The sequence below is a fragment of the Cetorhinus maximus genome, chromosome 6 (assembly GCF_964194155.1).
Source record: "Cetorhinus maximus chromosome 6, sCetMax3.hap1.1, whole genome shotgun sequence".
In the NCBI taxonomy this organism is placed as follows: domain Eukaryota; kingdom Metazoa; phylum Chordata; class Chondrichthyes; order Lamniformes; family Cetorhinidae; genus Cetorhinus; species Cetorhinus maximus.
The window spans coordinates 70071175-70093186 of NC_135884.1; the positions used below are offsets into that span (position 1 = coordinate 70071175).

Below are 22012 nucleotides of genomic sequence, written 5' to 3' on the forward strand. Positions count from 1 at the left end.
GACATGTTCTCCTTCTTCCTTAACCGAGGTTTTCCATCCACGGTCGTTGACAGGGCCCTCAACCGTGTCCGGCCCATATCCTGCGCATCCTCCCTCACGCCTTCTCCTCCTTCCCAGAAACATGATAGGGTCCCCCTTGTCCTCACTTATCACCCCACCAGCCTCCGCATTCAAAGGATCATCCTCCGCCATTTCCGCCAACTCCAGCATGATGCCACCACCAAACACATCTTCCCTTCACCCCCCCGACGGCATTCCGTAGGGATCGTTCCCTCCGGGACACCCTGGTCCACTCCTCCATCACCCCCTACTCCTCAACCCCCACTTATGGCACCTCCCCATGCCCTCGCAGAAGATGCAACAGCTGCCCCTTCACTTCCTCTCTCCTCACCGTCCAAGGGCCCAAACACTCCTTTCAAGTGAAGCAGCATTTCACTTGCATTTCCCCTAACTTAGTCTACTGCGTTTGTTGCTCCCAATGCGGTCTCCTCTACATTGGAGAGACCAAACACAAACTGGGCGACCGTTTTGCGGAACACCTGCGGTCTGTCCGCAAGAAAGACCCAAACCTCCCTGTCGCTTGCCATTTTAACACTCCACCCTGTTCTCTTGCCCACATGTCTCTCCTTGGCTTGCTGCATTGTTCCAGTGAAGCCCAACGCAAACTGGAGGAACAGCACCTCATCTTCCGACTAGGCACTTTACAGCCTTCCGGGCTGAATATTGAATTCAACAACTTTAGATCTTAAACTCCCGCTCCCCCCATCCCCACCCCGTTCTTCTCCCCCCCCCCCCCCCCCCCGCTATTTTTTCAATAATTTATATAGATTCTTCTTTCCCCACCTATTTACATTATTTTTAAATCTAAACTAAAACTTTGTTAGTCTTTCCACCCCACCCCCACTAGAGCTGTACTTTGAATATCCTGTCTTCCATTCTTAATTAGCACTTTTCTCAAATATCACCACCTTCAACACCTCTTTGACCCTTTTGTCTGTGACATCTTTTGATTATCTGCTCATCTCCACAATCACCAAACCCTCAATGTCTCTGTCTCTCCACCCCCCCCCACCACCCACCTTAAACCAATTTATATTTCTCCCTTCTTCTAACTATGCTTCAGTTCTGCCGAAGGGCCATGAAGGCTCGAAACGTTAACTGATTTCTTCTCCGCCGATGCTGCCAGACCTGCTGAGTTTTTCCAGGTAATTCTGTTTTTGTTTATAATACAACAGGCTGGTCCCAGTGCCCGTAGAGGCAAGAACTACGCTTGTGACCTAAAAGTATGTGATTCTGGCAGCTTAGGGTGTCAATGGCAGCTACTTTGATCTGGCTGTTAGTTGACTATGCTCTCAACCTGCCTCTCCAGTTCTGTAACCTTCTTTTGCATTCTTGGCATGCAAGAACATCCCTTGATATCTGTGCCAAAGTTTAAAATGATGATAAAGACTCTTGAAGCTCCTACTCAAGAGACTTAAGAGCAAAATCTGGGCTGCCAGTCCAGTGCAGTACTGTGGGTGTGCTGTACTGTTGGCACAGCCGTCTTTTGTATGACAAGCTGCAGGAATCATTGATGGCTGAAGACACCTAATGTGAGGCATTTATAATAGAATTTTAAAAAACTTGCGTTTATAGAGTGCCAAAGTGCTTTACAGCCAATTAAATACTTTTGAAGTGTAGTCATTTGTAATATAGAAACTATGGCAGCCAATTTGTGCACAGCAAAGTCCCACAAACAATATGGTTATGGCCAAATGATCTGTTTCAGTGATGTTGGTTGATGGATAAATATTGACCAAGACACTGGAGACAACTCCCCTGCTCATCTTTCAAACAGTGCCATGGGATCTTTTATGTGCATCCAAGAGAGTAGATGGGGTCTTGGTTTAACTTCTCATACAAAAGACGGCTGTGCCAACAATACAGCACACCCACAGTACTGCACTAGACTGGCAGACCAGATTTTGCTCTTAAGTCTCTTGAGTAGGAGCTCCAAGAGTCTTTATCATCATTTTAAATTTAGGCACAGATATCAAGGGACGTTTTTGCATGCCAAGAATGCAAAAGAAGGTTACAGAGCTGCAGAGGCAAGTTCAGAGCATAGTCAACTAACAGCCAGATCAAAGTAGTTGCCATTGACACCCTAAGCTGCCAGAATCATATACTTATAGGTCATAAATGTAGTTTTTGCCTCAATGGGCACTGGGACCAGCCTGTTATAGTTCTCTCTCAGGAGTTGCGTAAGTGTCAACCAATGAGCTGGAGGTGGGGTGGGGACTTGAGAGCCTCTGAACTCACGACTGAAACTACAGCAGTGTCCCTTGTACAGAAGGATTATTTCTCCAATAAAATGTAGCGAGTAGAGAATAGTTACATAGTACAAGTTTTAGGTGTAAGATAATCTTCCAGGCATGATCGACGAGGAAATTACCCAGTCAGCTCCATTCTGGCTGGGATTTGTGGTGTCATTATCTGCAGCTTCTTCTTCCATTCTCTGACCAAAGGCAGGTCCGACCCAGACCATCACAACCTCCATCACGGGCAGGGCAAGGAGGCAGCTTGCGAATCCACTTCAGCTGGAACGGGGATCAAACCCCGTACTATTGGAACCAACCTGAGCCAACCGGCCCTCCCAAGGAATCTGAGTTGCTTTGGTAGCACACACTTTACAGGCATGTTGTAGCCTGGAGCCATGGATAGTGATGGTAGAGGCTCCAATTTCTTTCCATCACATGGTGAATCAGGAATCTCACCCGCTCATTGGCATGTGTTGGAAAGATTTACAAGTTGAAACTCAACCTGTTTGGCCACATTATGAACACATCTTCCTTGGCCATCAAGTCCTGGAGTGGGACTTGAAACTAGAGCTCTGGCTCAGAGGCAGGGACGCTACCAACCGCGCCACAGGACCTCCTATATTATGCAGCTATTGTGATATAAATACTGTACAGCCCGAGAATGAAGGTGGAAGGATGTCGTAGATTAAAGTGTCGACAACAGGCTCTGGGGGTGCTATTGTGGTGGAACAGCAGGAAGCATCTGCTGGATGGGAACACTAAGTGACTGGGCTCGGTGCCACTATTATATGCTAGTGGCAAAGTGTTGGACAATGCTAGGATAAAGCATTAATAGACTATAAATAAACTGATCTTTATTTATAAAGTAAATGGTATTAATTTATACCATATGCATGCATTTATTTGGACACCAGTCAACATGTGACATGATTTATTGGACCCTGAGGTCCACAAGTGGCGTCCATGTGCCAGGATCACGGACTGCAAACCTAGGGAGTGTAAACTGAGTCTTAACATTCATAGAGAACAAAGGAACTATAAAGGAGAAGAAAGTTCATAGAGGGTACTTTCCATTTAAACGATTCCCCTTCTTTCTATGGGGTAGCTCCTGATTTTGGCTACCTGTTTTCAACTTTCTCCAAATCTTATTTTCATTGAAGATTGAAATTAGGAGAGATGAAAACTGGCTTCCGACTCACTATCACATGTTTTACATGCATTGTCGTATATTATCTATCCGTGTATACCTATGACCGTACTGACATACCACTGAACCTAGTGCTCATCAGGGACCTGTCATTTCAGAAATAAAAACACAAAGTGCTGGTAATGCAGCAGGTCTGGCTGCATCTATGGAGAGAGAAACAGAGTTAATGTTTCGAGTCTGATGTGATTTCTTTGGACCTGCTGAGTTTTTCCAGCACCTTCTGTTTTTATTTCAGATCTCCAGCATCCACAGTATTTTGCTTTTATTTACCTGCCATTTCAGGCTCCTTTCGTTACACCCTGTGTCAGGCTTAGAGCAGCTCAATTCACTTCTCGGAACTTCAGGTCAGCTTGTGGTCCTATCCAGAGCAGCCTGACCCCAAAGAAAGGTACAGGCTTAAGGTACAGAGTCCTTTGGACAGTGCAGGTCCTGCAGGATCAGGTAGCAATCAAGTAGCTCCCAGCCTGACCCAAGTTTCCATTGAACCACATCACACATTTGATACAGACGAGGAAAACTATTTGGCCCACCTTAGCTCATTCAACCACAAAGAACCTACAGGACACCCATAATATTTTAATGACTCCATGAAGTATCTCCCCATAACTGAAGTTAACAGGGTGATTAAGGGAGATCAAATATATGGCAGGGTAGGTCTTGACTTTGTATGATAGTGTAAAATGAGTGCTAGCAAATTAGGATCTTGTTTTACATTTCTCCCGAAGTCAATAGAAATACAAATAGGGAGAGATGGCTGCCGATTCACTGTCACCAGTCTCTCATTATCCCACAAAGCCAAAATTACCCCCTGCATGTCTGGGAAGCCGTAATGTTAACATTTAACAAAGGTAAAAATATACCTCCACATTGGGGCAGTATCTGAAATGAGCACTTCCACCATTTAAAAGGGAATTAAACTTTTTTGAAGAGGAAGAATGTGCAGGGTCACTGGGAGAAGGCGGGAGAACGGCACTAAGTGAATTGCTCATTCGGAGAGCTGGTGCAGACACGATGGGCTGAATGGCCTCCTTCGGTGCTGTAACAATTCCGTGATTCAATGAGCCTAGGCCCAGTGTGCCCTGAGATCCAGACAATGATGTGGGCCTGAGAGACAGCAGCTCCTCAACTACTGCTCCAACTGATTGCAAACTCAAGATGGATTGAACCCTTGGACCTGATGACTTTCCTAGTCTGTGAGATTCCGGGCATCAGAATTGGCGGAGCTTGAGGTAAATTTTTTTTCTTCCCGGTGGATTTTAATTGCATCCTAGAGAAGTAAAGTTCCTGGGAGTCAATAAAAGAATAATGTGCATTTCAATGGGTCCTTATCACCCTTCTCAAAACGCTCTGGGGATGATAAAAGATGATAAAGGGCAGTGATTGTTTTATAGGCCAAAGCTGCAGCCAATTTACTGGCTTTAAGATCCCAGCAATGAGATGTTTGAGTGATTATCCTGCTTTATGCTGATGTTGATTGAGAAAGATATGTTGGTTCCAACAACAAAAGGACACTGCTTGTTCTTCTAAATAACATCAAAGAATCTTGCCCCTATCTCCTTTCTACAAGCTAGCTGAACAGGCAGTTTAAGGTCATCCACTGAAGGACATTAAAGGATGGAGATCAGAGAATGGTACAGTGGCACTTGCTGGGATAGTCTGGAGCGTAGACAATATTTTCTGTGCCATACACAAAGTAGCTGTGCTCTTGTCCTTTCCACTGGAAGTACACTTTGGTCACGGGGATCAGTTCAATTGTCTGCCGCTACAATAAAGGAGAGATTGATTAATTATGTGCCCTGCGTAAGAGATGAATAATTCAAAATCTTCCCAACAAAACACAATACACATTATGTCTCGCAAAATTACAGGCAGTGAATTCCGTCCCTAAACCTCCCTGCTTCTCTCCCAGAGAAACATAGAAAGATTTCTAACACAGAAGGTGGCTACTTGGCCTTTCATGTCTGTGCTGGGCGAGAAAGATCTATCCAGTCTAATCCCTGTAGGCTACAGCAATTCAAGTGCTTATCCAGGTGTTTTTTTTAAATGCGATGAGGATTTCTGCCTCCGCCAGTGAGTTCCAGACCTTCATCACTCTCTGGGTAAAAAAAAATGCTCCTCAACTCCCCTCTAATCCTTCTATCAATTAATTGAAATCTCTGCCCCCTGGTTATTGACCTCTCTGCTAACAGAAAGAAGTCCTTCCTATCCATTCCATCCAGGCCCCTCATAATTTTATGCACCTCAATTAAATCTCCCCTCAGTCTCTTCTGTTGCAAAGTAAACAACCCCAGCCTATCCAATCTTTCCACAGAGTTGAAATTGTCCATTCCTGGCAATGTGCTTATATTTTTTTGTCAATACAGCACAGAAGGAGGCCAGTCAGCCCATTGAGGCAATGCCATGTAATATCCTCTCTAATGCGATCACCTTCTTTCCATAATGCAGTGACCAGAACTGTACGTTGTGGTCTAACTAGTGTTTTATACAGTTCTAACATAACCTCCATACTCTTATATTCTAGACCTTAGCCAATAAAGGAAGGCATCCCATAGACCTTTTTGACCACCTTTATCTGCCTGTCCTGCTACCTTCAGGGATCTGTGGACATTCACTCCGAGGTCCCTCTGTTGCTCCAAATTTCTCAGATTCCTACCATTTGTTGTGTATTCTTTTGCCTTGTTTGTCCTCCCCAAATGCATTACCTCACACTTCTCTGGATTGAATTCCATTTGCCATTTTTCTGCCCATTTGACCAGTCCATTGATATCTTCCTTCAGTCCACAGCTTTCACCCTCACTATGTACCATACGGCTAATTTTCATGTCATCTGCAAACTTCATGCTCCCTTCATTGAAGTCTAAATCATTGATGTATACCATGAAAAGCAAGGGACCCAGTACTTAGCCCTGGGAACCTCACTGGAAACAGCCTCAGCCACAAAAACACCTGTCAATCATAACTTTGCTTCCTGCCACTGAGTCAATTTTGGATCCAACTTGCCACTTTACCTTGGATCCCATGAACTTTTAATTTTCTGACTAGTCTGCCGGTGGGACCTTGTCAAAAGCCTTACTAAAATCCATGTAGACTACATCAAATGTGCACCCCTCATCAACCCTTGTTACCTCCTCAAAAAATTCAATCAAGTTAATCAGACACAATCTTCTCTTAACAAATCCATGCTGAATGAATGTCCGTATTTAATCCGTGGCTCTCTAAATGATGGTTATATGCTCAGAATTTTTTCCAATACTTTGCCTGAGGTTAGGATGACTGGCCTGTTATTATTCGGACTATCCCTTCCTCCCTTTTTAAACAACAATGTTAACAATCCTCCAGTCCTTTGACATCACAGCTGATGCCAGAAAGGATTGGAAAATGATGGTCAAAGCTTCCTTTATTTCTTCCCTTGTTTCCCCTAGCAAACTGGGATATATTTCATCTGGGCCTGGTGATTTATCCACTTTCAAGGATGCTAAACACCTTAATATTTCCCCCTTCACTATGTTGATCCCATCCAATATTTCACACTCCTCCTCCTTAACTACGATATCTGCTTCGTCCCCTTCCTTTTTGAAAACAGACACAAAGAACTGAATTTTACCAGGTGAGTTGGGACCCCACCGTGAAAAGCAAGTCCTGAGCCCGCACCTGCCGGCAGTGGGACCTGCTCGGCAATTTTACCACAGATGGCCTCCTAATTGGTTGCCTGTGTGCCCGCCGTCCAACTAAGGATGGCGAGTGGGCTCTCTATGCTGCCAGTCCAATCTCAGGGCTGGCAGCTCTGAAGCCTCATCACCGTCACTGGGAGAGGTGGTTGTTGCTGAGGTATGCAGGTGGACCCGGAGCCAACAGGAGGTAAGAAAGAAAATTTTTAAAAAATTCACGAGGCCAAGAATCAGAGGGCAAACTCCTTCAGGAAGGTGGCTGGGGCTGCGGGTGTTGTCTTTCCTGTACACATCCCCTTCTTTGGCCCATGGAGCCTTGCCCCACCCTCTCGACTGCTGCCCGGCACTGTAAAATGGCCCCTAATTGGGCCTTTGATTTTGGAAATTGGCTGCCCACCTCCTTGGAACGGGCAGCTCTCCACTTCCAGTCCTGTCATAAGTAAAATGCCTTGACAGTGGGACTGTATTGGGTAGCCAATCCCATGTGGCTCCCTGTGAATTTACTAGCCCCCTGCCTCCTAGCCAGCCTCCTGGGGGCTGGTAAAATTCAGCCCAAAGTATTGATTAAGAACCATGCCCATATCTTCTGCCTCCATACACAAGTTACCATTTTGGTCTCTAATTGGCCCTATTCATTCCTATTACTTATCCTCTTGTTCTATATGCATTTATAAAACATCTTTGGGTTCTCTTTGATTTTACTTACCAATATCTTTTCATGCCCTCTCTTTGCTTTCCTAGTTTCATTTTTAATTTCTCCTCTGCACTTTCTATATTATTCTATACTCGGCTTTCTGCACTATTGAGCTTTTGGTGTCTGACATAACTTTTGTCTTTTGTCTTATCTTGCTCCGTATACTTATTGACATCCTAGATTTGCAAGTCCCACCCTTTTACTTTGTGGGAACATACCTGTTCTGAACCCTCCTCCTTGAATGTTCCAACATTGATTTACCTTCAAATAGCTGTTTCCAGCCCATTTTTTCCAAATCACGTCTCAGTGTAGTAAAATTAGCCTTTAGCCAATTTAAAACTTTTACTCTTTATCCATGACTACTCCAAATCTAATTGAATTATGATCACAACCACTAAAATTTCACCCACCAATATCAACCTGTCCAGGTTCACGTCCTAAAAATAAGTCCAGGACTGCCCCTTCTCTTGCTGGGCTAGCTACATAATAGCTGGAAAATGTCCTCCTGAATGGATTTTAAGAATTCTGTGCCGTCTGCACATTCCACACTGATTCTATCACAGTTAATATTAGGGTAGTTGGAACTTCCTAGTATTACTGCCCTTTAGTTTCTGCACTTGTCAGCAATTTGTCTACATATTTGTTCCTCTACCTTCCTATGATTGTATGGGGGTTTATGTGTTTGCTCCTTTTTCTACTCTTGGGCTGAACCTATATGGCCTCATTTGACACTCCTTCCAGCATATCATGCCTCCTTAAAGCTGACCTTCTCCTCCTTTAAGATGCTCCTTAAAGCTGACCTCTTTGGCCAAGCTTTTGGTCACCTGTCCTAATATCTCCTTACCATCCAGGACAAAGCAGCCCGCTTGATTGGCACCCCATCCACAAACATTCATTCCCTCCACCACCAACGCACAGTAGCAGCAGTGTGTACCATCTACAAGATGCACTGCAGGAATTCACCAAGCCTCCTTAGACAGCAACTTCCAAACCCACAACTACCACCATCCAAAAGGACAAGGGAAGCAGACACATGGGAACGCCACAACCTGGAAGTTCCCCTCCAAGCCACTCACCATCCTGACTTGGAAATATATCATCATTCCTTCACTGTCGCTGGGTCAAAATCCTGGATCTTGCAGCCTAACAACACTGTGGGTGTACCTACACCACATGGACTGCAGCGGTTAAAGAAGGCGGCTCACCACCATATTCTCAAGGGCAATTAGGGGTGGGCAATAAATGCTGGCCTAGCCAGCGACACCCATATCCCAAGAACAAATTTTTTAAAAAGTGGCTCGGTATCAAATTTTATTTGATAACTCTCTTGTGAAGCATCTTGGGATGTTTTATAAATGAGTTGTGGTTGTTGTGAAGGCAAAGTGATTCTTTATTTTATGACTTTGTTTTGTACTCATCCCCAGAGAATGGAAAACGTTCTCATTTCAGACATCTAATGGCAGCACCGAACGCGCTACAGACTAAAGCTCCCTCTATCTTCAGCCTCAGAAGAGATTTCTCTACTGCTCTGCTGGGGTATTTTTTCCATTTCTTGTCCCCTCTCCTTGTGATTGGGCAGTTCTGTGCCATTGAGACGGCCAAATTCATTTTACATAGGGTTTTTTACAATCTGTAGACTTCCAACCCATTGGTTAGGGATGAATTTGGACTGTGAGTCCAATTACTCCATTCTACCCCCAGAGATCATGTAATGCCTTTCATTGTCATCTGGACATATAATAGGGATGTTTGTTAAATTGTCAGCACAATGATTAACTATAATAAAAAGGCAAGCAATTAACAATTAATCCAGCGATAATTACACAAGAAAGTTCCCAAATTCTAACACTTATTATGTGTAGAAGTGTTTTCAGGTTTCACACCTGAAAGGCCTGGCTCCAATTTTTGGACTATGCCACTAGTAATAGACTCCCCAACAGATAGAAATGGTTTTTCCCAATCTACCCTGCCTGTTCTCATTAATATCTTGAAAACATTGATCAAATCATTCCTTAACTTTCTAAATTCCAGGGAATGCACCCCTAGTTTGAACATAGGAACAGAAGTAGGCCATTCGGCCCATTGAGCCTACTCCACCATTCAATTAGATCATGGCTGATTATCTACCTCAACACCACTTTCCCACATTATCTCCCTATCCCTTTATATTATTGTCTTCAGAAATCTATCGATTTCTGTATTGAGCGTGCTCAAAGATTGGGCAAAGATTCACCATCTTCTGAGTAAAGAAATTCCTTTTCATCTCAAGCTTAAATGGCCTTCCCCTTATTCTAAGACTGTGTCCCCTGGGCCTAGACTCACCAGGCAGGGGAAACATGTAATGTCTCCTCATAGTTTAACCCTTGGAGTTCAGGTGTCATTCTGGTAAATCTGGAATTGGCTTGTGGTGCCTAGAGTTTTCAGTATAAGGTCACAGATGCCTATGTTGGGTTTCATTGTCTACAGTTTCCTTGCCCATTCTCACCTGTTGAAGTATACACGCTGTTCTTCCAAACTTTTCTTGGTGTTCTTGAGCCCCTTGTTGGGAAATCTGATCAATTAGAGAGTCTGGAAAACCAACTATAGTGTAGACCTGAGGGAATTAAACCGCATGGGGATAAAGGAGTTATAAAATTTGAGCTAAGTCCACCAATTCAAAGCTTTCTTTCCATCTGCATTTGTTTTAAAAGTGTAAATGTGCTCATCAAGGTAAAGTACTGGGAGATGAAACACATTTGACAATTTTATTACCCAGAGTCAACATCCAGAATCTCCAAGTCAGATATTTTCTGTCACTGAGAAGGGCCATTGTTGCACAGTGAGCAATGGAGCTAGATGTGAGGGATGATAAATCTGGAATTAGTGGTTAGGAGACATACATGGCAACTATCAACATTTTAAGTCATTTTTTTCAGTGTTTTAGCTCATATCAGATTGTTAGCATTTTTTGAAAAAAGATCTACTTTCATTGAGATTGAAGGGCTTCAGTATCAACCAATCAGATCAGGCTGCTTTGGCGCATATCAGAACCAACCAGATTAGTCAGAGGGTAAATAAGAGAGACATGCATTTATATAGCATCTTTCACAACCACGGCATGTCCTGAAGTGTTTTACAACCAATTAAGCACCTTTGAAATGAGGTCACTGTTGTAATCTCAGAAATGCAGCAGCTAATTTGTGTACAACAAGCTCCCAGAAACAACAATGAGGTAATGACCAGATAATCTGATTTAGTGATGTTGACTGAGGGATAAACGTTGACCTGGGCTCCCCTGATTGTCTTCAAAATAGTACCATTAGAACTTTTACATCCACCAGAGAGTGAAGACAGGGTGTTAATTTTTTTAACATCTCACCCGATGGACAGTATCTCTAACAGTGCAGAGCACATTCAATATTGTGCTGGGAGTGTCTGCCTAGATATTGTGCTCAAGTCCCTAGGTTGGGGCTCAAACCCACAATCTTCTGACTCAGAGCCAAGAATGCTACCATCTGAGCCACAGCTAACAGAGAGAGTACCAACGCACATCAACAATCACTCAAAATAATCTCTCTGTAAGGAAATTTTTGCTACAATCTTCCAGTATACAGGGATACTTTGGGTAATTATGTTATATTATGGAATGAAGATTGTGGTAGAACCACACGCTACAGGCCTACATCCAGGTCCCTATTTGAGAGCTAGTTTCTCGGATCAGTTTTTACCATACTCCTCAATGCCAGTGCAGTTTACAAGAGACCAATGACATAAACAGATAACAACTTGACAGTGACCAGGCTTTCCAGAAACAGCCATTTCTTACCTGATAGCATTCATCAGCAAAGACATTCTGCCCGGTCACTTCACTGAAAAGTGTCACAGGAAGTCCGATTCGGTGGTCAGCCACTTGTTCAAAGACGTTATTGGTCCTGGTCAAACACAACAACAGACTCATTGACGGTTGACACCGGTCTGCGCAGGTGTCCTTTGAGTAATACGGATGTACCAACATCACCAAACAGATTATCTGGTCATCATCACATTGCTGTTTGTGGGAGCTTCCTGGGTGCAAATTGGCTGCTGCATTACCTAGATTACAACAGTGATTGGATTTCAAAGATACTTCACTGGGGGTAAAACTCCCCTCAGACTAGCCCCGTGGTGGAGATCATATCCTGAATCCTTGGAATGGGGTCATTTGCAAGGTTAAGGTGGATTGCTTACAAGGGCCCACTCCCTATTACACCTCCAATCACCCCCTGTAAGAAGGAATAGCCCACTGCCATTTTGCCTGAGGATCACTCTTTTGCCTACCCTGTGCACAACAGGGTTGAAGAGAAAGAGAAACTTGCTTTGAGTTTTGGGCTCCAAAACTTTTTATACTGAGCCTCCAGCCAATATAATGAAGTCCTTCCCAGATTGGAAGCTGTGTCATCAGTTTAGGGAGATCCCCCACTAAACCTCTCTGTCTCTCTCCCACTTTCTCCTCCTTTAAGTCACCACACAAAACCTACCAACTTGAGCCTGTCTCAGTATCACTTTTTCCGGCTCGGTGCCAAATTTTGTTTGAAGCCTCTCCTGTGCAACGTCTTCAGAGATTTTATTAGATTAAAGGTGCTATGTGAATCCAAATTGTTATTGTTCACGCTCAGTTACATTTATTGGGAGTTATGTTAAAATTTTGCTCAGAGAACAACGGGTGCAGTGAATCACGGGGTGTAAATGGGGGGGGAGAGTGAATCATGGGGTGTAAATGGTGAGGGCAGTGAATCACGGGGTGTAAACGGAGGGGGGGGGGGGAGAGTGAATCACTGGGCGTAAACGGTGGGGGGGGGTGCAGTGAATCACGTGGTGTAAATGGGGTGGGGGGGGGAGAGTGAATCACGGGGCGTAAACGGTGGGGGGCAGTGAATCACAGGGTGTAAACGGGGGGGGGAGAGAGAGTGTGAATCATGGGGTGTAAACGGGGGGGAGAGTGAATCACGGGGTGTAAACGGGGGGGAGAGTGAGTCACGGGGTGTAAACTGGGGGGAGAGTGAATCACGGGGTGTAAATGGGGTGGTGGGGGGGAGAGTGAATCACGGGGTGGGGGGGAGAGTGAATCACGGGGTGTAAACGGTGGGGGGCAGTGAATCACGGGGTGTAAACGGGGTGGGGGGGGGAGAGTGAATCATGGGGCGTAAACGGGGGGGAGAGTGAATCACGGGGTGTAAACGGTGGGGGGCAGTGAATCACGGGGTGGGGGGCAGTGAATCACGGGGTGTAAACGGGGTGGGGGGGAGAGTGAATCACGGGGTGTAAACGGGGGGGAGAGTGAATCACGGGGTGTAAACGGGGTGGGGGGGAGAGTGAATCACGGGGTGTAAACGGGGGGGAGAGTGAATCACGGGGTGTAAACGGCGGGGGGGAGCAGTGAATCACGGGGTGTAAACGGGGGGAGCGTGAATCACGGGGTGTAAACGGGGGGGAGAGTGAATCACGGGGTGTAAACAGGGGGAGCAGTGAATCATGGGGTGTAAACGGGGGGGGGCAGTGAATCATGGGGTGTAAACGGGGGGGAGAGTGAATCACGGAGTGTAAATGGGGTGGGGGGGGAGAGTGAATCACGGGGTGTAAACGGGGGGGGAGAGAGTGTGATTCACGGGGTGTAAACAGGGGGGAGAGTGAATCACGGGGTGTAAACGGTGGGGGGCAGTGAATCACGGGGTGTGAACGGTGGGGGGAGGGTGAATCACTAGGTGTAAACGGTGGGGGGGCAGTGAATCACGGGGTGTAAACGGGGGGGGAGAGTGAATCACGGGGTGTAAACGGGGCGGGGGAGTGAATCACGGGTGGTAAACGGGGGGGGGGGGGAGAGTGAATCACTGGGTGTAAACGGGGGGAGGGGGAGAGTGAATCACGGGGTGTAAACGGGGCGGGGAGTGAATCACGGGGTGTAAACGGGGGTGGGGGGAGAGTGAATCACGGGGTGTAAACGGGGGGGGGGGGGAGTGAATCACGGGGTGTAAACGGGGGGGGGAGAGTGAATCACTGGGTGTAAACGGGGGGGGAGAGTGAATCACTGGGTGTAAACGGGGGTGGAGAGTGAATCACGGGGTGTAAACGGGGGGGAGAGAGTGAATCACTGGGTGTAAACGGGGGGGGGGGGGGGGAGAGTGAATCACGGGGTGTAAACAGGGGGAGGGAGAGTGAATCACGGGGTGTAAACGGGGGGGGGGGCGGAGAGAGTGAATCACGGGATGTAAACGGGAGGGGGAGGGAGGGAGTGTGAATCACGGGGTGTAAACGGGGGGTGAGAGTGAATCACAGAGTGTAAACGGTGGGGAGGGTGAATCACGAGGTGTAAACGGGGGGGAGGGTGAATCATGGGGTGTAAACGGGGGGAAGGATGAATCATGGGGTGTAAACGGGGGGAAAGGGTGAATCATGGGGTGTAAACGGGGGGAAAGGGTGAATCACGGGGTGTAAACGGGGGGAAGAGTGAATCACGAGGTGTAAACGGGGGGAAGGGTGAATCACGGGGTGTAAACGGGGGGAAGGGTGAATCACGGGGTGTAAACGGGGGGGAGGGTGAATCACGGGGTGTAAACGGGGGGGAGGGTGAATCACGGGGGGGGAGGGTGAATCACGGGGGTGGAGGGTGAATCACGGGGTGTAAACGGGGGGGGGAGAGTGAATCACGAGGTGCAAACGGGGGGGAGAGTGAAAAACGGGGGGGGGCGGGGAGAGAGTGAATCACGGGGTGTAAACGGGGGGGCGAGTGAATCACGGGGTGGAAACGGGGGGGGGGGGTAGAGTGAATCATGGGGTGTAAACGGGGGGGAGAGTGGATCACGGGGTGTAAAAGGGGGGGGAGAGTGAATCACGGGGTGTAAACGGGGTGGGGGGGAGTGTGAATCACGGGGTGTAAACGGGGAGGGGGGAAAGTGGATCACGGGGTGTAAACGGGGGTGGAGAGAGAGTGAATCACGGGGTGTAAACGGGGGGGAGAGTGAGTCACGGGGTTTAAAGGGGGGGGGAGAGTGAGTCACGGGGTTTAAACGGGGGGGGAGTGTGAGTCACGGGGTTTAAAGGGGGGGGGAGAGTGAATCACGGGGTGTAAACGGGGTGGGGGGGAGTGTGAATCACGGGGTGTAAACGGGGTGGGGGGGAGTGTGAATCACGGGGTGTAAACGGGGGGAGTGAATCACGGGGTGTAAACGGGGGGGGGGGAAGTGGATCACGGGGTGTAAACGGGGGGGAGTGAATCACGGGGTGTAAACGGGAGGGGGGAGAGTGAATCACGGGGTGTAAACGGAGGGGGGGAGAGTGAATCACGGGATGTGAACGGGGGGGAGAGTGAATCACGGGGTGTAAACGGGGGGGGGGGGGAGGGAGAGTGAATCACGGGGTGTAAACGGGGGGGAGAGTGAGTCACGGGGTTTAAAAGGGGGGGAGTGAATCACGGGGTGTAAACGGGGGGGGAGAGATAATCACGGGGTGTAAACGGAGGGGAGAGTGAATCACGGGGTGTAAACGGGGTGGGGGGGAGTGTGAATCACGGGGTGTAAACGGGGGGGGGGTGGGAAGTGGATCACGGGATGTAAACGGGAGGGGGGAGAGTGAATCACGGGGTGTAAACGGAGGGGGGGAGAGTGAATCACGGGATGTGAACGGGGGGGAGAGTGAATCACGGGGTGTAAACGGGGGGGGGGGGAGGGAGAGTGAATCACGGGGTGTAAACGGGGGGGAGAGTGAGTCACGGGGTTTAAAAGGGGGGGAGTGAATCACGGGGTGTAAACAGGGGGGGAGAGATAATCACGGGGTGTAAACGGGGGGGAGAGTGAATCACGGGGTGTAAACGGGGGGGAGAGTAAGTCACGGGGTTTAAAAGGGGGGGAGTGAATCACGGGGTGTAAACGGGGGGGGAGAGTGAATCACGGGGTGTAAAAGGGGGGGAGAGTGAATCACGGGGTGTAAACGGGTTGGGGGGAAAGTGGATCACGGGGTGTAAACGGGGGTGGAGAGAGAGTGAATCACGGGGTGTAAACAGGGGGGAGAGTGAGTCACGGGGTTTAAAGGGGGGGGAGTGAATCACGGGGTTTAAACGGGGGGGAGAGATAATCACGGGGTGTAAACGGGGGGGGGAGAGTGAATCACGGGGTGTAAATGGGGTGGGAGGGGGAGAGTGAATCACGGGGTGTAAATGGGGTGGGAGGGGGAGTGTGAATCACGGGGTGTAAACGGGGTGGGAGGGGGAGTGTGAATCACGGGGTGTAAACGGGGGGGAAAGTGGATCACGGGGTGTAAACGGCGGGGGAGAGTGAGTCACGGGGTTTAAAGGGGGGGAGTGAATCACGGGGTTTAAACGGGGGGGAGAGTGAGTCACGGGGTTTAAAGCGGGGGGAGAGTGAATCGCGGGGTGTAAACGGGGGGGGGAGTGAATCACGGGGTGTAAACGGGGTGGGGGGGAGTGTGAATCACGGGGGGGAGTGAATCACGGGGTGTAAACGGGGGGGGGGGGAAGTGGATCACGGGGTGTAAACGGGAGGGGGGAGAGTGAATCATGGGGTGTAAATGGGGGTGGAGAGTGAATCACGGGGTGTAAACGGGGGGGGGGAGAGTGAATCATGGGGTGTAAATGGGGGTGGAGAGTGAATCACGGGGTGTAAACGGGGGGGAGAGTGAATCACGGGGTGTAAACGGGGGGGAGAGTGAATCACGGGGTGTAAACGGGGGGGGGGGGGGGGGGAGTGAATCACGGGGTGTAAACGGGGGGGGAGAGTGAATCACGGGGTGTAAACGGGGGGGAGAGTGAATCACAGGGTGTAAACGGGGGGGAGAGTGAATCACGGGGTGTAAACGGGGGGGAGCGTGAATCACGGGGTGTAAACGGGGGGGAGCGTGAATCACGGGGTGTAAACGGGGGGGAGCGTGAATCACGGGGTGTAAACGGGGGGGGAGAGTGAATCACGGGGTGTAAAATGCCAACTGTTAATCTGTCACTTATTCCTCCCCCACCCCTCACCCACCGTCCCACCAACCTCATCATGAAATTCCTGTCACGTGTTGATATTTACTCGAGTATTCAGGTATAACAACAGCCTTCTAAGCCATGTCTTTTTATACGGTCCCATTTCACAGTGAATGATGAATGTATAACTTAAGCGCTTTATATTGTGAAGCCAGGAGTGGGGCAGGATTGTAGTGGACACCTGTTGGGTCTAAACATAATTCAAACCTGTGAATTTAAAAGCCTGTATATAGTAGCTAGTCGGTGTATTCAGGGATATAGAACCATGTTGGATAAACGGAGTTGAGGTACAGATCATGTAGCCAAGATCTAATTGAACGCTGGAACAGGTTGGAGGGGCTGAGTGGCCTCCTCCTGTTCCTTGGAGTCACCAAGTATGACGTGCTGGTAAAGAAAGTGTTAGAGCAGGACACAGCACATTAAATCCTGATTGGACACAACAAGGATGCAGGAAGGAAGTGGAACAGGTGGGAATACATTTGGTTGGGGGTGTGTGGGGATTTTCCATAACAGTTTACACGGTTTCTCCAGGCTTTCCACTGCAGTTATATTTGGAGAGACCAGGAGAACTCACACACAATTGTTACCCCTAAGAGTTCAGGAACAACAAGATGGACAAGTTCTCAGAGCTGATGGCCATTTTTAAATGTAACCCTGTTGGGACTGGTTGTTAATTATTTTCAGATAGAGCACAATTTCAAGCAGCTGGACCAGGGGTCCATGGGTCTGGACGTCTCTACCTCACAATGTGGAAAGTAGAATGGCACTAGTCTAACCCTTCCACCCCATCTACATTAACGCCCAAACTATTTTCCTTGTCACTGATTAAAGGTGTGCTCCTGTCAGGGTTTGTGACCGGGCCCTTTAACAGGGTGGGGATTGGGTTGAAATGGAGAGAGTTGGGGGCTGCTAGGCCCCTTCACTCCTGTCACAAAAATCTAGGCCATTACCCCCTTCTCCTCCCACCACTGCCCTAGGCCTATTGCCATTTTTAAGGAGGTCATTCTGCAGAAGGGCGGGTGGAGGGAAGGAATGATCAGAGGTGGTCTCGGCAGGGGTAGGTTAAGGGAAATAAAGCTCAGGATGGGCAGGCAGGCAGTAATAGGCCCAGTCTGTCCCCTTTCTTCCTTTCAATGTGAGCTAGATTCCAATCCAGTTGGACATAAAGAGAATCCTGGTGATCCGTGAGCGAGACTCAGCCTTCTGAATGCTATACATCCCGCCATTGGCCTCATGCAGTGGATTTTTCTTTGGTGTTGGCAGGGTGTGGACTGTGAGGGGAGGGAGAGAGGTGATTAGCAAGCCTGACCCGTGCTTTCCAGAAAGGCCGTCACCGAACACAGGCACAGAGTGGGGCCCTGTTTAATGTGTTCCCTTGCCATTGCCCTGGGCACCAACATCAAGTTCAGAGCCTAACTAGCTCAGCAGAGAGCAGGGGGGTCGGGCCTTCTGCACCTGTAGCATGACGGTTGAGGTTTGGGGAGGGTTGTGGGGGCGATGGGCACTGTAAGGCTGAGTGTAGATGGGGGTGTGGTGTAGGGTTGAAAATTGGTGGGAGGTGTAGGAGTTGGAGTGGGTGGAGGGTTAGGGGTGTGAGTGAGGGGCCCACAAAGATGTATTTTCCAACTTTTGCCACTAGGGTGATCACTAGAATGGTCACTGGCTTACTAACCCAGGGCTGCTAGTGTGCCCCCTCCCCAGCCCCACCCTCTAGGTCTAGTTAACCAATCCCAACATTATAAACTTCATAACATAGGCATACCAGGTAGGATAACCATTGTAAGCTTTTGTCAATTTAATATATCTGATTTTGCAGTGGTTCTAATGGCTACACAAGTTCAGGAGTAAATGCTATGGAGCTAATCAGCACTTATATGTGGAATGTGGCAGTGAATCATGGGGTGTAAATGGGGGGCAGTGACTCACGGGGTAGTCAGCACTTGTAAGTGGAATGTGGAAGGATATGCTGATAGGACGAGATGAAATAGGATGAGAAGAGGCTCATGAGGGCAAGGGGTCAAATTCAGGAAGATGTGGTAAATCAAGGACTAGAGATAAGGCAAGAGAGAAAGGTATTAACATGGGAAATGATAAACAGGCTGTGATAGGAAGAGATAGAGAGTACAAATCTAACGGTAAATCAGCAGATAAGGCTAGAAGTCACAAAAATAATAAAACAACAGAACTAAAGGCTCTGTATCTGAATGCACGTAGCATTTGAAACATAACAGTTATAACGCAAGTAATACAGGATGAAGTCCATACTAAGAACAGAACATGACCTTGCTGGATTATCGACATGTGAAGGCAAGCAAAGGATTACAGAGAGGGGAAGGCGGAAATTAGAAACACATTGCAAAGGGCGGAATTCCATAATCGAAAAGCCAGAATTCCACCAAAAGGCGGAAATTTCTCTTCTCTGGATTAGAGAGCGAGGTCACGACCCAGCAACATCTGCTGGAGACCACCCTGCCATAAGTAACTGGGATTGATTTTGCGTGCATTGGTTGCATTATGTATTCACTCAATGAATGTTGCTGGAGAAATAGTCCTGCCCCGACTCCAACTCATTTGAGGTAAAGGATGTACGACGCTATCCTTTAATACCTCCACAAAAGGACAATAGGGATACAGTATCCTATGTAAGCCCGACACTTACCATTTTACTGTCAGTTGAATGTAGAATAGCAACTGGCCACTGGTTTTGCAGATATGGCAGGTCCGAATGCCTCGGCCTAGACAAGGGTTGCACCTGAGCATAAGAAGACTGGTGTTACCTGGAGCAAACTCAATTCCTTCCACAAATACTTTGAAAATCAGAGTGTTATCCATTAAATAAGCTGTGCTGCATTTAGAGATAGTACTTGATGTGTTTTTGGGCCCATAGGCCTGCTTTATTTCCTGGGGCTAGATTTTGGAAGAGCTGGCAGCGAATAGCTGACAACAATCGCACAAAATTCAACTGTCAGCTTTAAAGGATAACATGTCTGTGAGAGCCTGCGGTGTCGGCGAGGTCTGGCACACAGCAGGCAGATTCATGGAGTCATGAGCAGAGGGAGATTGTTGGCCCATCATGCAAGTATACTGGCTCTTTGAAAGAGCTTTTCAATTTGTCCCACCCTGTTCTTTCCCCATTGCCCTTCATTTATATTCTTTTAGGAATATAGGAGTGGGAGTAGACCATTCAGTCCCTCAAGACTACTCCACCATTCAATCAGATCATGTTTGATCTGTATTGTAATTCCATTTACCTGCCTTAGCTTTGTAACCCTAATACCCTTTTGAAATATTCAATTGACCTTCAGCCACCACTGCTTTTTGGGGCAGAGTGTTCCAGATTTTCACTATCATTTGGGTGATGCTGTGTTTTCTGACCTCACCTCTAGCCTAGTTTCAATTGTAAGATTTTGTCCAAGCTAGCTGGTAAAGGTTGGCTGAGCTCTCAGCTGCTGCTCAAGTGCAAGCCCAGAGCAGTGTGGTTGGACAAGCTGTTCAACCATGAGAGCCATCACACACATGTCCTGTGATTATGTGTGGAGAGGGGACCCTGCCTGAACCTTCTCTCCAAGCCAGAAATGCTGAAGCCGATGGTATCATGCCCTTATGTCCACTGTATCCATCCCATCAACCAGCAGGGAATCAGAACTGAGTACCACACCGCAAACCACCTTCACAAAATTACTCTTTCATTCACTTAGTCTGAAAGCTAATGCTGAATGGAACTCTTTGCAGCATTGTTTAAAACAAAGGGTCCTTTTATTTACCTTCTCATTCCTCTCCCACCACACTGGATGCATCTCTTATTTCCGTGTACAATCCCGCGACTTCCACATGTCAGGCATTTTAGCTGCATTTAAAACAAAACACGTGTTTTTGACACGTCCATCAAAATCATTTGTCTGACAGAGCCCCCTCAGTTACCCAGGGAATAGTCATTTGTCTGACAGAGCCCCCTCAGTTACCCAGGGAATAGATGTGGCTCCAGTACACTCCCACTCAGTAAAGGGACTCACTCTCACGCTGCACAGCAGAGTACAGGCCCCAGCCCGTATTCTCAATCTGCAACAGAGGAACTGGCACAAGGGATGGGGGAAAGGCAGCTGGGAGGGCAGGGCAGAGTGGGGAAAGCGGTGATGTTGGTCATTTTAACCTAATCTGCCTGTCGGGGAAACTGAAACGGAAGAGTTGAAGTCAGTGAAGAGTAATACTGAGCAGGGTGTAAAACTGACAGCCCACCCAGCCTGGCGAATTTGGTTAAAATGACCACTGTGATGTGGGAATTTGACTGAATTTATCACACAAACTGGTTGAACTGGGTGTACTGGGTAGTGCAGACTCGGAGTGTTCAAAATTCATCCCATTTTAAAGCTTTTTCCCTCTCCCCCACCTCCGCCGCCCCCCTGCCATCCCCCCACCCAAAACCAGTTAACTTGTTAAGTTGGCCAGGTGGGTAATACTCTCACCTCTGAGTCAGCAGGTTGTGGGTTCAAGGCCCACTTCAGAGACTTGAGCACAGAATCTAGGTGGACACTCTGAGTGCAGTTGAGTGCACGTCCGCGCTCTCAGGTGGATGTGAAAGACCCCATGGCACAATTCGGGAAGAGCAGGGGTGTTCCCTCTGGTATCCTGACCAATATTTATCCTTCAGCCAAGATCACGAACACAGATGATCACATTGCTGTTTGTGGGATCTTGCTGTGCACAAACTTGCTGCTGGGTTTCTGACATACAACACTTCACAAGCTGGTTGTAAAATATGTTGAGATGATCTGAAGTCATGAAAGTGCCACATGAATTCAAGTGTGGGCTATTTTTATAAGTCCTGTTTTATCCAATACTGAACCTTGGGCACTCGTATCTTTATATCTTGGCGTCAAGAACTTGGCTCTAAATACTGGGTGTGCCCCATGTCTGCCACCCCCTCCACCCCTCCCAGCTCGTACCCTCACTCACTCTTCAAAACACTCATTCATTTGTCAAACACTCTTAAACACCTAGTCAAAAACTGTTACAATAGAAAATATTTCCTTTAAAAATTCTATTTTTAAATCTTGTTCTTCACCACAAGTGAAATTCTGCACAGATCAAATGAACTTATTGTTTTCGTTCCCAGGATGCAGCTGTGTTGGCAAAACCAGCATCTATTGCCCA

At 47.7% G+C, this 22012-nt stretch overlaps 1 protein-coding gene across 1 annotated transcript in view; it reads right to left on the minus strand.

Moving 5' to 3' along the window:
- Positions 1 to 3129: 3129 nt before the first annotated feature.
- Positions 3130 to 22012, minus strand: part of LOC144681814 (protein SSUH2 homolog) — a 56358-nt gene continuing 37475 nt past the window's right edge. The window contains exons 10-12 of the mRNA XM_078543834.1: positions 11672 to 11777; positions 10352 to 10459; positions 3130 to 5266 (exon numbers count right to left, since the gene is read on the minus strand). Coding sequence (XP_078399960.1) covers positions 5126 to 5266; positions 10352 to 10459; positions 11672 to 11777 — 355 coding nt within the window. The 3' untranslated portion in view covers positions 3130 to 5125. The remainder of the gene's footprint in view (positions 5267 to 10351; positions 10460 to 11671; positions 11778 to 22012) is intronic.